Source organism: Vombatus ursinus, unplaced genomic scaffold, assembly GCF_900497805.2.
Source record: "Vombatus ursinus unplaced genomic scaffold, bare-nosed wombat genome assembly UNPS02013931.1, whole genome shotgun sequence".
Taxonomy (NCBI): domain Eukaryota; kingdom Metazoa; phylum Chordata; class Mammalia; order Diprotodontia; family Vombatidae; genus Vombatus; species Vombatus ursinus.
Window position 1 is genome coordinate 1,176,409 of NW_020953709.1, and position 14,406 is coordinate 1,190,814.

General features: G+C 58.9%; 1 protein-coding gene across 2 annotated transcripts in view; it reads right to left on the bottom strand.

Moving 5' to 3' along the window:
* Window positions 1-13,400, bottom strand: part of MYRF (myelin regulatory factor) — a 50,350-nt gene extending 36,950 nt beyond the window's left edge. For both annotated transcript variants that reach the window (XM_027858917.1, XM_027858916.1), the window contains exon 1: window positions 13,324-13,400. In XM_027858917.1, the coding sequence (XP_027714718.1) occupies window positions 13,324-13,369 (46 nt within the window). In that variant the 5' untranslated portion in view covers window positions 13,370-13,400. The remainder of the gene's footprint in view (window positions 1-13,323) is intronic.
* Window positions 13,401-14,406: the final 1,006 nt, after the last annotated feature.

Genomic DNA, 14,406 nt, shown 5'->3' on the forward strand with positions numbered 1-14,406 from the left:
GTGTGTGCATATGGGAGTGTCTGTGTGTGTACAGATATATGTGTGTACGTGTGTGTGTGTCTGTATATATGTCTATCTGTGAGTATATGTGTATATGTGTGTATGTACACATGAGTGTATGTGTGTACATATATGTATGTGTGAGCGTGCATGCATATGTGTATGTATATGTATGCGTGTATGTGTAAGTGTGTGATATGTGTATGTGCATGTGTAAGTATATATGTATATGTGTGTATATATGTATGTGTGTGTGAGTATGTGATATGTGTACGTGAAGGTATGTGCATGTCTGTGAGTATATGTATATGTGAGTGTCTGTGTGTGTGTACAGATATGTGTGTATATCTGTGTGTGTATGCAAGTGCATGTGTGTATATGAGTATACTGGGCATGTTTGTGTGTATATGCATATGTGCATGAGCGTGTATATGTATATGTGTGAGTGTGCATGCATATGTGTATGTGTGAGTGTGCACATACATATGTGCATGAGTACGTGCATGTATGTGTACAGGTGTGAGCGTGCATGGATATGTGTATTTATGTGTATGTATGTGAGTGTGTGAGTGTGTGTATGTGTGAGTGTGTATGTGCGAGTGTATGTGTGTATATGTGCGAGTGTGTGTGTGTGTGTGTTATGTGTGCATGTGTGCGTGTGTGCGTGCGTACACAGGCCCAGCGCAACAAACTCCGGGGAAGCCTGTGGCCGCAGTCTCAGAACCTTTTTGGTGACTGACGGGAAGGCTCCATTTCAGTGACAGGTCAACGGGAGTGAAGACGTCACCTTTTCCTGATCCCGGTTCACGGTCCCCCCAGTCTAGGTCTGGCCTCCGCGGGCTCTCTCCCAACGTCTTACGGTCTTAGAAGGTCCCTGGGTTGGGGGTGGGTCACCGAGGGTCACTGGGATAAGGGCATCATTGAATGAGCTTGACTGGGCCGGGGTGGAGGGGCCACAGGTGGTACCCTGTCCCTCAGCCCTTGAGGGGGGACATGGTCAGGCCCCGCCTCATCCCACCCCCTTCCGGCCCCCCCCCCCCAGCCCCGCTCCCCACCAGCTGTGGCTGTTGGCTCAGACCGGCCCATTGTCCATAGGGCAGGGGGAGGGAAGGTGGGAGCCCGGGCACAGTGGGAGGTTTGTGCCCTGCCTGGGTCCCCCCCTCCAGGCCCCCGTCAATGGGTCACTTGTCAATTCATGCACCCAAGATGGCGGAAGTCACCAGCAACACCACAGCGGGGGCAGGGGCCAGGGACACATTGCCCTGTTTGTTTGACACCCGGGAGCCTGGGTTGGACACACGACCAGCCTCAGGCCCCAGGCCCCGAGGTGGCCTCCTCCACACCTGGGCCAGTGGCCACAGGCCACGGCCACACAGTTAAGACGATGGGGCTGGTGGAAAGAGCACAGAACTTCCAGGTGGAGCCCTGGGTCCGAATTTCAACTTAGCTCCTCACTCCCTGTGTGACTCTTGTCAATCTCCTGACTTCTGTGGGCCTCAGTTTCCTCATCCATAAAATGAACAGGATTGGATTAACTCTCTAAAGACCCTTCCTTTATCTAAATCACAGCCTCCCCTCGGATCTGGGACCACCACCTCCTCCCTCCCCAGGGCTCCCACCCAGCGCCTCTTGTCCATAATCCCAGGTCCTTATTGTCCACCCAAGCCCCTATGCCAACCCAAAGGGGCAGTGCCAACCTCACTAAGCTCAGGGCCCGATGGGAAGATGGCCCGTTCTCGGACCCAAGCATCCCTACAGGAGCCAGTATATTCTGTGAGCACGTGCAAGCCTGGGTTAGTTAGGATTCCCACAAAGGCAGGGTCCTACTTCCTCCCAGGAGGCCAGGAGAGGCTTAGGATGGCAGCTCATGCCACTGTCCTTTGGCACCAGAGGGTGTGAGGGGGTCTCCCGGGTCTCCCAGAATCCCTCCTCTCCAAGCCCGGGGCATCGGGTCCGGTCCACCCGCAGCTTAAACCTCCACTCCTCATCTTTCTTTCGGCTTCTATCCTCTCCTTCCCTTCTGATACCCCTGAGCCCTTGGCTAGGGCGTGGCACTAACAAGAACACCAGGACGGGAGTCAGGAGAGCTGGGTTCAAATGCTACCTCCGACACTCTCTGACTTGGACAAGTCCTTTGATTTCTTTAGATTTCGTTTCTTCATCTATAAAATGAGAGGTTTGGGCCAGATTACCTCTCGGGTCCCTTCCTGCTCTAAATCTGAGCCTATGACCTTGGACAAGTCACTTCTCTTCAGGCCTCAGTTTTCACTTCTGTAAAATGGAGCTCTGTGTGTATGCGTCGCGAAAGGGGAGGGGAGGACTAATCTCAGAGTTGACAGCCCGAACACCATCTATCCTCCCCACCATAGGCTCTGGGAACGGGTGCTGGCAAGATTAAAAGCTGATACTGCTCACTGGCAAAACCGTGAACCTCCCTGAACCTCAGTCTCTTCTTCTGTAAAGTGAAGAAAAGAATCCCCATACTCCTCCTGAGATCTAGGACCTGGGCAAGGGACAGGGAAGGGGACAGTGCGGATCCTCTCCTACCCACACAACTCTCCACTGACACTCGGGGCAGACTTGCATTGTTATCTCAGAAAATCCTCCTTCCCTTCCTCATATTGTATTGGGAGACTTGCCCAGGGTCACCCGGGGCTCTAGCCACCATTCCACACCGCCCCACGGGACGGAGGTGCTTGCACACTCTGCCAGGGAAACCTGACCTGCGGCAGGCCCCACACGCAGGGGCCCAAGAACCAGCCTCACTAAGTGCACGGCCAGGAACCCCACTCTGCAGCGTCCCCCGCGAACATCTAGCCTTGCTTGAAGGGGAGCCCGGCGCCTCCACGCCCATCGCCAGGAAGCCCAAATCTGCCTCCCTTGAACTCTGCTCCCCCAGCGGCCTCCTGTGCTGACCCTTCAGACCCTCTCCTGCTCTGTCCTCCGTCCCCAGGCTCAACCTTCCACTGGTCCCCCAAAGCCCCGATCCTGGGGTCTTCATCATCCCAGCTGCCCTCCTCTGCACACTCCCCGGCTCATCAACGTCCTTCCCTAAAAGGTGGCGCCCAGAAGTGAACGCAAGACTCCCGGCGGTCAGAGCAGGGCAGAGCAGCGCACAGGGAGAGTACGGCCCCTTCTTCCTTAGCCCCCGACCCCCTGGTCCAGACTCCCATTGGCGACACCCTACCGAGCTGGCAGGCGCAGAATCCTCAGCAACCAGCCAGCCCACCCCATGCCTGACAGGAGCTCCCATGACTGCATAACATACAGCGACTCCCAAAGAGGGTGAGCCCAAAGGCAGCCCATTCCACCATGATACGGTTCTCTTCCTTAGGAGAATCTCCCCCAGATCGGGCCTAAACTGACCCCTATGCAGCCCCTCCCCTTTCTGCTTCTGCCCCCCCCCCCCCCCGCCCCCCAGACCAAACAGGAAACAATCCCTGAACTGCCATGGAGCCACACTGCCTCCATCTTGGTGTATCTGTGAAATTGACTTTTTGGACTCAAGTGCAAGACTTTACATTTACGCCCATTAGATTCATCCCCATGATTTTACCTATCCTGACCTTTTTTGAACCCTGATTTTATCAGTCAATAGGCTATCACTCAACCTCTCCTAGTCTTGGAACATCTGAAACTTTGACTGGCATCCCATCTGTGCCTTTATCCACGTCGTGGCTAAAAATGTCGAAGAGCCCAGGACCAAACCCAGAACCCCTACAGACTGCCTCCCAAGAAGACCCTGAGCCGTCGTGTTTGGAACCGGCCACCGGACCCCCACCTGGCTTAGCCACCAGAAGGTGCACCACTAAGCACCTGAGACTTCCCCGGAGTGGGCACTCCCCCCACTGGGGAGGACGGCACGTTGTCTTCCCCTTCAAAGTGACCACCGCTTCCGCGGCCTCATGGCCAACTTGGAGACACGCTGCCGGAGCCTGACCAGCTGGTCCTCAGACAGGGCGGGTGTGCCCCATCGCCAGGTCTATCCTTAAAGCTTTCGCAGCAAAGTTTAAGACTTTGAGACCCTGGGAGGGAACTTGGAGGCCACTGAGACTGATCTCTTCATTTTACACATGAGGAAACTGAGGCCCTAAGGAGTGACAGCTCCTGGGCTCCTTCTGGGGGGCCACAGAGCACATCCCTCAGACTGGAGCTGGAAGAGACCCGAGAGGCCAACCCCCCATTTTACAGATGAGGAGAACGAGGCAAGGAGAAGTTAGGTTGCGTGCCCAAGGCAGTCGGGTGTCACGAACCCAGGCGCTCTCACTCCACGGCAGGGGCCCTTTCTCCTGTGCCATGACCATCACTGTTCTTGACTTTCCTACGGGAGACGCTCGACGTCCACTCATCAGCAGCTACTTTCTTTGCTCCCTCGTCAGGGCTTGGGGTCCCCCCCTCCAAGTCTGGGTCACCCTCCCCCTCTCGGGACACTTCCCATCACTCCAATGCCCTCTCCTCCTGGAGAAGCCTTCCCGGGCTGAGGGGCGCATTGTCACGCCCACACAACTGGCCATCTCGTCGCCTGCCAGGGGAGGCATGAGACGGGGAGAAGACACAGGGCCTGTCTGATGTGGTCTCCGAGGGCCTGCTTCTTTGGTCTTCCATGGCCAAGCATCCCAGGATCAGCACAGGGTCCGTGCCTGACCCACCCAGCCCTGCCTGAGCAATCAGTGAGATGCCGTGGTGTAGAGGAGAGAGCCCCGCTTCTCCTTCCTCATTCTTCCTGACTTCAGACCCAGGGTACTGGATTGAAATCCCACCTCAGACCTTTATAAGGCGTGTGTCCTTGGCCAAGTCACTCAACGGTTCTGGGCCTCAGTTTCCTCATCTGCAAAATGAGAGGACTGAACCCGATGAGGTCTGTGATCCTTTGACCCAGGGCTGAGGTCATCCGGTCCAAGCCTCGGGGAAAGGGCAGACGTAGCTTCGTGTGTCGGGCCTGCCTCTGGCCCCTCCAAGTCCCTTACGAGGAGATAAGATGGGCCCTGCCCCCTTCGCCTTCTGTTTGGTGGTAGAGGTAGGCCTCGGAGAGCCCGGCTCACAACTTCCCTCCCCTAATCAGAGGCAGGCGGAGGCCTGGGGACCTGGAGCCAGAGAACACGGAGACAAGCGAGAGAACAGACGGGGGATGGCCGAGCCTTTAGGAGAGGAGGCCGCACTCAGCGCCCGAGACAGCTCAGACATTCACTAGCTGAGCCCCCCTCCCAAGGGGTAATGGGTGCAGAGCGCTTTTCAAACCTCGCAGCCACAGAAATGTCAGGGGTGACTCCCACCATCACCAAGCACCTTTGGCCTTTGCTGCTTTCCAGTCTGGTCAAAACAGCTTGTTCTCACACACATACCACACTGCATCTCCTCCCTCTATACTTTTATCCAGGCTGTGCCCCATGCTTGGAATGCACTCTCTTTTCACTACCACCTCTGAGAAGCACTTTGGAGCTTAACACAAGTGCCACCTCCTACAGGAAGCCCTCCCCAGTGGCGACAAGCGCATCCCTGCTCTCCAGTTACACATACACACACACCCCTATACAACACAGGTACACACATGTAAATACATACACACACACAGTCTGCCTCTATAGAATGTAAGCTCCACGGAGGCAGGGGCGGTTTTATTTCTCTCTGTACCTGTGGTGCCTAGCACACTGCCTGGCTTAGAGCAGGAGCCCAGGAAGTGCTGGTTGACTGATCTGTGAGCCCTGAATAAAGAACAGAAGGCTAGCCTCCTACAGTGAGTCTTGGAGCAGGGGAACTCATCCTTTGTTGAGTCAGTCCTCACTGTGTCTGGGGAAAGAGACCGAAAGAAGTCAAAGAAAGCGACTTGAGTGCTGGAAGGAAGGAAGGGAGGGAGGGAAAGAGGAAGGAAAGAAAGATTTATTAAGTGCCAAGCACTTCACAACTATTACTTCATTTGATCCTCACAACCACCTTGGGAGGACGGTGCTATTATAACCCCCATTTTACATGTGAGGAAACTGAGGCAGATAAAGGTTAAGTGACTTGCCTAGGGTCACATAATTAGTAAGAATCTGAGGAGGAATTTGAACTCAGGTCTTCCAGAGTCCAGCTCCAACCTTCATCCACTGAGCTCCACAGCTGCCTGACCCCAGAACAAGGGGACACAGAGATCTTTACAGGATATTCTGACTGCCCTGAAAAATGCCCCCAGATTGGCTCATAGAATCACAGGACAGGAGCTGGCAGGGACCTCAGAGGTTAGCTGAAAGCCCAAATCCATCATTTTACTGATGACACAACTGAGGCCTGGGGAAGGGGAGTGACCTCCTGGGCCAGAGGGAGAGTGTCAGACTCGGTTCGTCTGCCTCCAAAGCCTGTGCTTTCCACACCCAGTCAGCCCAGCCTCAGAGGGATGGTGAGGCAGCCAGGTCCCAGATATACAACCAGCTTTATGAGCGTGCACACACACGCAAACAGATCTCAGTGACAGCCCAGTGCAGGGACACAATCATTCCCTCTCACGTGTCCACATGCCCTGGAAAGATAGAAGACGAAGGCTCTCTCCTGATTCTCATCCTTAGTCTTCCTCCTCTCTTCCTCTCTCCTTTCCTTCTCTTCCTCCTCCTCCTCCTCCCTCCTCCTCCACCCTGAATCCAGGGAGGCTCCTCTGCCTCCCACCCAGAGGTGCTGGTGGGGGAGGGGAGGCACGGCCTCCCACCCCAGCTGGCCAGGTGTGGGGGCTGAGCCTGGATCCTCAGCCAGTCCACGCCCTGTCTCTCACAGCAGGGACTGGGGATGCAGGAGAAGCCAGCTTCCTCCAAATGCTGGAGTCTCCCTAGCCTTCTCTTCACCCGAGCACAGTCTGGAGAACTCAGGGATCCAGAGCTCTGCCCCAGCACCAGGAACTCTCTTTACTCCAGAGATGGCAGAGCTGGTGGGGGCTCTGAGGACAGACAGACAGAGGAATTGGGCTTCCTCAGCCCAGGAACGGAGGCTGAATGGGACTCCCCTGCAGCCTGCAGCTACACAAAGGGTCAAGGAGCAGACGGGGAGATCAGTTGATCCCCAGTCCCCCTCCCGTGTCTGGAACAATGGATACCAGAAGCCCTGAGAACTGGGGTCAGACAGAAGGAAGAACTTTATTCACCACGAGGAGGATGAGGGGATAATGGAACCGGGGGAGAGGGACCCACAGGTGGCGAGGGAGCCTCCTGTCCTGGAAGGTGAGCTCTCCAAGCTCCTCTGGGCCTGCTCCGAGAACCCAGGGCGGAGCCACCTCTGCTGTCCATGGTCCTACTGTCACCGACCTTGGCAGCGAACACAGCTGGGGGTGACCATACAAGGGCCTCCTCCTTCCTAGAATTGCAGATGTGGAGAGACCTCAGAGACCATCTAGCCCAGCTAATACCTGGAGGCGGCTACACGGCCTAATGGATAGAGTATCTTGACTTGGAATCACAAGATCTGGGTTCAAATCGTCCCTCAGCCACTCGCTGCAACCTCATCTTCTCAGCCCCGGCTTCCTCACCTGTAAACCAGGTTACATTAGCACCTGCCTCCTAAGCAGGGGCTCCCTATTGTGAGGATGAAGTCAGATAGCACAAGCAAAGCAGTCTGCAAACCCTAAAGCCCCATATGAAAGCTATGAAAGCTAGCTACTTTATTGTTAAGAAGATGGAGATAAAGGTGATGGGGGAGGAGCAGGGGGAGGGGGAGGGGGAGGAGGTGGAGGCGGAGGCCCGGCCCTTGGCAGCATTCCCATTCCAGGACCACTTTTCCCCATGTGCATTTCCCCCTCATCCCTGTCCCCACTCGCCTCTGGGGCCAGACTGACTGTCCCGCGTCTCTCCAACGCCAGCCCTCCGAGGCCTGCTGAGCTGACAGCCATCCCGCGTTCCCCTCCCCCCCCCAGGCGTTTCTTCTTTGGGCCGCCTTCACCTGTCCGCCCGCCCGCCTGGAGGCCTCTCCCCATCTCAGCCTGCTCTCTTCCCCGCTCCTCACCCTCAGCTCCCCTTCCTCCTTTCCCTTCCTCCTTCTCCTCCCCCTCCCCCTTCACCTTTATCTCCACATTCTTGACAATAATAATAGTTAGCATTTAGCGACTTCACACCCCACACAACGTAGACTCAAGGGCCATCCTCCCTGCTCTTGCTATAATACAATTAATGTTCATAACTCACCTTTTAAGGGTGAACTACATTTGGTACAAGCGCTTTACTTAACACTGCCCCGTGAGGGAGTGCTGTGGACCCATTTCAGAGACAAGTAAACCGAGGAGCACGACATAGATTTTGAGCTGGCAGAGACTTCTGGGGTCACTGCATCCAACCCAATTTTTTTTCAGATGAGGAAACTGAGGCTTGCCCAGGGTCATGCTGGTATTAAGGGGCACAGCCGGCGATGTGAGCCCCCCACTGCCCACCACGTCAGGCTGCCTGGGCTTCACAGAGCTAAATGTCTGAGCTGGGATATGAAGCCCAAGAGCGCTCCCCACGGCTCCCACTGCTTCCTGGGGGGAGAGGAGCCCAAACCGTGCCAAGGTCTCCACCTGCTGCACTCCCAACCCTAAAGAAAGCCAACGGGAATGGGCTGTGGGGACACAGCCAGCAGGGAAATGATGGGATGCCAGGGGCCAGGCCCCTGGTCCTGAGGCGGAGTGTACCCAGTCGCCCCAAGGATGGGGGTGCAGTGGAAATGGGGAGCCCTGAACAGCCCAGCACCTCTCCATGAGGCCCAGGCCACAGAGGAGAGGGTGGGTGCAATGCCCCTACTGCTCCTCAGACCGAGACGGGCACTTGGCCAGCTAGGCCAAAGGTCTGCCCGTCCCCCTCCTCCAATCATTCCCTTTATGAGCTCAGAGGTGCCAGCTCTACTAGCTGTGAGACCCTGGACAAGTCACTTAACCTTGATCCACCTCAGTTTCCTCATCTGTGAAACGGGGATGGTAACCTTGGTCTCCCAGCCTCACAAGGCTGCCGTGAGCAAAGCTCCAGGCTTCTCGCTAAGGCTCAGAGTGAACTGTCCACAGCTATCTCGCTGAGCTCAGGATACCTCTATCTGCGAGGGAAGGGCTCCGGAGGCCTGCCCAAGGTCACAGAGTAAATATCCGGGGCGGCTCCGGATTCCAAATTCACTGCATCATCCTCAAGGCTGTGGAGATGTGAACTTTCCCAGCTGGCTCAGGGCATGGGGTCAAAGGGTCTCTGGGAGGAAACTGAGGCACAGGCTAGGTGAGGAGCCCCAGAGGGCTGGGCTTAGTCTAGAGGACCTGAGTTGGAATCCTACACTGTGTATAAACGTGCCCCGGAAAATCACTTTCACCACCTTGGGCTCGGTTTCCTTATCCGTGGCCTCGGAGGCCCCTCCGAGCTCCAACGCCAGGACCCCGGGGACCCTGGGCTCCCCCCCCCACCCCGCCACTGCTGCCTGCAGGAGGGAGAGGCCCAGGCCAGGGCTGGGCAGACTGTGGGCAGCCCCAGGTTAATAATTCCGTTAATGATTTCTGCTGCAGGTTTCTTATCAGCCGGCACAAAGTCCAAGGCAAAGCCAATCAGCGGTCAGCGCTAGACGGTTACCCAGCATGCTACGCTCCTGCTGTCTCCCCCACACGCATCCACACCCACCAGTGAAGCGAGGTCAGGGAGGTGGCCCCCACAGCAGCCATCCTGGGCCGGTCGTAATGAGGACAAAGAATGTCCATCAGAGCTGAAGAGGACTTGAGGGACCAGACATTCTAACCCTTCATTTTACGTGGGGAAACTGAGGCCCAGAGAAGGGCAGTCACTCGCCCGGGCTAATTACCACCAGATGTGGATGTAAACCCAGGCCTCCTGACTCCTGATCCATCCACCACCTACCATGTGACCTCCCCAGACGCGGGAGAATCCCCCTCAGGTCCCCACTCCCTAAGGTTATCTCCAGGCCGTCTGCCCTTCTGTCCTTCCATCCCTCCCTCTCCTGCCCTTACCTCTCTCCATCCCCCAACTTCCTCCAAGCCAGCCTCCATTTGGATCGCTGTGGCGGGACTGTCCAATCACTCCTACACCCTCTGCCCCCAGAACACCCTCCCCGATGCGTCGTAATCACGGCCCGCTCCTCCCCAAGCCCTCTGCCTTCGTCTTCCCCTCCAAAGGGGCACGAGGTCCTTCTCTTCTCGAGCCTTCGCTCTCCGCCTTCCTCCCTGACTCTTCCAGGGGCCCCCTCCTCCCACCCCAGACCATCTGCGCTTCTGTCCCAGGACGGACATTCACAGAAAAGGCTGAGGCCATCGGGGGACCAGTCCCTGCATTTTATAGCTTCACACTGGTCCCATCCTCATAGTCAGAGGAAGAGCATTAGGGGCACCCCAGGTGTCCTGACGGGAAGCCTCGGGCTCCTCCCAGCATCCCAGGGGTCTGCCCCCTCTCATTCTTCCCCTTCTTCTTTCTGCATTTCCTGCTTCCTCTCAGGTTCTGCCCCCCTCCCCTTGGGCCTTGGGCCTTGGGCCCCAGGCTCTGACTCTCAGCCCTGGCTGGTGAGAGGTCCCTCTTCTCTTCCCCACCCCTCCAATCTCCCTGCTACCACGCCACACCCAAGGCCTCGATATCATTCTCCCCCCGGCCCCAATCTAGGCTTCTCCCATTCTGAAGGACCCTCGCAAGGGTTCCCTGGTCCTGCCAGGACATGGAGGGGCATCTCAGGTGCCTGATACCACCAGCCCAAGAGAGGGATTAAGCAGATAGATGCAAGCCCCCCCTCCAGGCACCTGGGTTACCTGCGTGGAACCAAAGCATTCTGCCCCTTCTCGGGGATGTCTGCCTGCCGCCAGCCCCACAGCCCAGCTCCTCTGTGGCCACTGCCACGGGCTGGTCCTTCCAGCTGAGGGGGCTGGGGATTACCTGGGGCTGATCCTGGGGGGCTAGGCGGTACCAGGCTCTGGGAGGCTGCCACAAAGCTCCTTAGCTCCCCCCTCCCCAAGCCCCTGCCAGGTGGGGAGGCTGGAAGGAGCACTCACTAGGGAGATGAGGGACCTTGGTTTGAATCCTGACTGCCACCCACTACCTAAGTGACCTGAGGCAAATCATTTAACCACCCTGGGCCTCAGTTTTCTCATCTGTAAAACGAGAGAGTTGGACTAGATCTCTGGGGTCCCCAGGTCAATGACCCTAAGGAATGGAATAAGAGGGGACAAAGGCTCCCTCTCTTCCCCTGGACAGTAAGAGGAATGTGTATGCCTCGCACTGGCCCAAACTGGCCATGAGACTCAGATGGAACCAGTAAAACCAGAGTCGTGTCTCAGGTCGCCAAACCTAGAGGGGGCTAAAAACAGCTAGGTGGCGCTGTGACCCTGGATACAGGAGGACCTGAGTTCAAATCTAGCCTCAGACACTTCCTAGTTGTGTGACCCTGGGCAAGTCACTTCACCCTATCCGCCTCAGTTTCCTCATCTGTCAAATGAGCTGGAGGAGAATATGGCAAACCACCACCCCAGTATCTGCACCAAGAAAACCCCAGACGGGGTCGAGAAGAGTCAGACACCACCACCACCACCACCACCACCACCACCACACAAGACACCCCGCCCCCACGCTGGCTTGGGGGCACATCCCGGGCTACCTTCCCCAATACGGCTCTGCCCCTGCCCCCATCGTCCCTCCTGCCCTCCCTCCAGGAGGAAGAGGAGGATCCCAGAACGCAACAGCAGACCCAAGCCTGGCTCGGCTTGCGTGCCCTCGGACAAGTCCCTTTCCTTCTCTGGGCCTCAGCGTCCTCATCTGTAAAACACGGGGGCTGAACCGGGGGGCGTCCCAGGCCCCGCGCGGTTCTAGGTCTCAGATCCCATGATCCCAACCCAGCTTGGACATTCTAAGCGGCTTTGTTCCCCTCCCCCCAACACCTCCCCATCTCTGCCACCCTTTGGTGATAAGGCTGACTTGTGTTTCCACAGCACGATCCCCACACTGGCCCGGGAGGTGGCGAAGGCAGGGATGGGATCCACTGCACAGATGCGGAGACTGAGGCTGGGAGAGAGGGCGCCTGGGCTGGCGCGCACACCCGTGCACGCGCACGCACACACGACTCTGCACCAAAGGCCCCCCTGCACGCACACACACACACACACCGGTTCCCGCGCCCCCTGCACGTTCACCCCGAAGCCTCGGCCCCACACAAAGGGAGGAGCAGGGCCGTCGGCGCCCCTCCCCCAGGCTCGGCCCCCTCTCCCCACAAGCATTCTTGAGCGCCTCTTATCTCCCGGGACGAGGGCCGCATGGCTGAGCCATGGCGTCAGCACGGCCGCCCCCCGCCCCCACCCCCCAGCCTGCCAAGGCGGAAGGTTGGGGTTTCTGGAGCAGAGGGGGTCAGGCGGAGCCCTCCTCTACCAAAGACAGACCTCTGGGCCCCCGGAACCAGGAGCCCCCCCAAATGAGGAGAAGCCCACCGGGCTCTCACCTGCCCTCCCTGGTCACCCTCGAGAACAGGGGGGGAATGGCTGGCTTTGCCTTCCCAAATAACGGGGCGTCTCCCCGGGGGGCAGTGACCACACTGGGGGCCCCGGGACACAGCCTCGGCTGGGAGGCTGGCAGGGCTCTCCCTCCCTCCGGCCCAGATGTCCTGCGAGAGTGGACATCCTGTCCCCAGCCTCTGGACGGTGCCGGGAGCAAGGGGGGGGGCAGCACCCCTCTGCCAGAGCCCGCCCGCTGCCTGCGGGGCGGCTCCTCCTTCGGGGAATGCCCCCTGGCCACAGCGGGCCCCCTGGAACGAGGGGGAGCCACCCACCGCCACAGTGCAGAGGGCGGGCTCCCCCAAAGGCCCCTGAGGGAGCAGGGGGGCACGGGCTTCTCGCTCAGATTCCGGGCTCCGGGTGCGGCCTTGATGGGGGGCTCCCTGCATCAGTTTGTACCCCCCACACCGGGGGGCAAGCGGCGGGCCCTCTCCTCGCACAGACCCGAGGGCACAGTGGGCCAAGCTGAGCTGGGAAGACTGGGGGTGGGGGCTGCAGGGGAGGAGCCCCCCGCCCCATTTCACTGCGAGATGAGAAGGAAACCCCACGTCTCGACTAGGAGAGGGCAGGGACGTCCTGACTCCCACTGCCAGGCTCTCAGCAGGTGGCGCGGGCCCCCCCCCCCGGGGCAGAGCACCCCGGGATGCGTGCCTGCGGCCACGGGGCCCCCGGGGCCCACCCGCAGCGCAGGGAGCCAGCGTCCTGAAGCCTGGGGTACAGCACCCCGTCCTGGGCGGGCACCGGAGGCAGGGAGGCTCAGCTCCACGGGGCTGCATGCCTGGGGGCCGGGGAGCCAGCAGGGGACACCCGAGGCCAAGGGAACGGCGCGGAAGGGGAGAGGCAGCGTGGGAGGGGGTCGGCGGAGGTCCCGCCGCTCTCACCTTCGAAGAACCGCTGCAGCGCCTCCGTCTCGTCCACTACCTCCATGTCTGCCCGGGCCCGGCTCCGGCCGCTACAGTCCGGCCCGGCGGGGCCGCATCCCCGGCGCCGTGCGGCCGGGCAGCAGCGGCAGCCGCAGGTCCAGGTCCCGGCCCCCCGCCGCGCCGCGCCGCGCCGCGCTGCGCTCTCCGCGCTCGCTGCGCCCTGTGCGCTCCCCGGGCCCCCAGTCGCTGCGCGCTGCGCCCGCCCCGGCCCCCGCCCCGCGGGCCCGCCCCCTGGCGGCCACGCCCCGCGCTGCGTCCCGGGGGGCAGCCCACCCCCACCGAGCACCGGCCCGCGGAGCGAGCCCCGAGGCGGACCCTCCCGCACCCCAGGCGTTCGGACAGGACCCACTCTAAGGACCCTTCCAGCGCCTTTATAGATTTTTAAGGGATTTGCCCCTCCCCCTTTTACAGATGAGGAAACTGAGGCCCGGTGCCAGGTCCAGCCTTTATGGGGAGGCTGCTTAGCTAGGCGGACACAGAACTGGATGCTGAGTTCAGATCGTGCCTGGGACGCTCACTCCGCGACCCTTTTCTCATCCTCAGTTTCCTCGTGTCTAAAGTGGGAATGATAATGATGCCCCTACCTCCCTGCATTGTTAGTGGGGTCAAGTGAGATTCTATGTCAAGGGCCCCCTTCAAAGCGCTCCATCCATCAAGGCCCCCTGCCTCCCCTATCCTCAGTTTCCTCTTCTGTAGAATGAGGGTGGGGGGAGGCTGGACCAGATGCCTTGCTTTGTCCTCTCTGCTTCTTTGGGAGCAGGACAGGGACGCTCCGTACCCTTGTGCCGGCTCATCCGGGGTCTCCAGAGCGCTGGAATCGTGACCACAACCACCTTTCTCAACATCGTGAGTGGGCCTGGCCCACAGGACAGAGCCCAGGAGCCTCTGACTCGGAGAGCGTGTGGGTTGTTCTGTCTGGGCCACACCGACCCAGAAGGGGCTTGACACGTGGTCCATGATTTAGTGGAGGTGGAGAACCTGCCTCCGGAGGCTGGACAAGTCTCCGGCTATGTACCTCAAAAAATGAGACGCTTGGCTGGA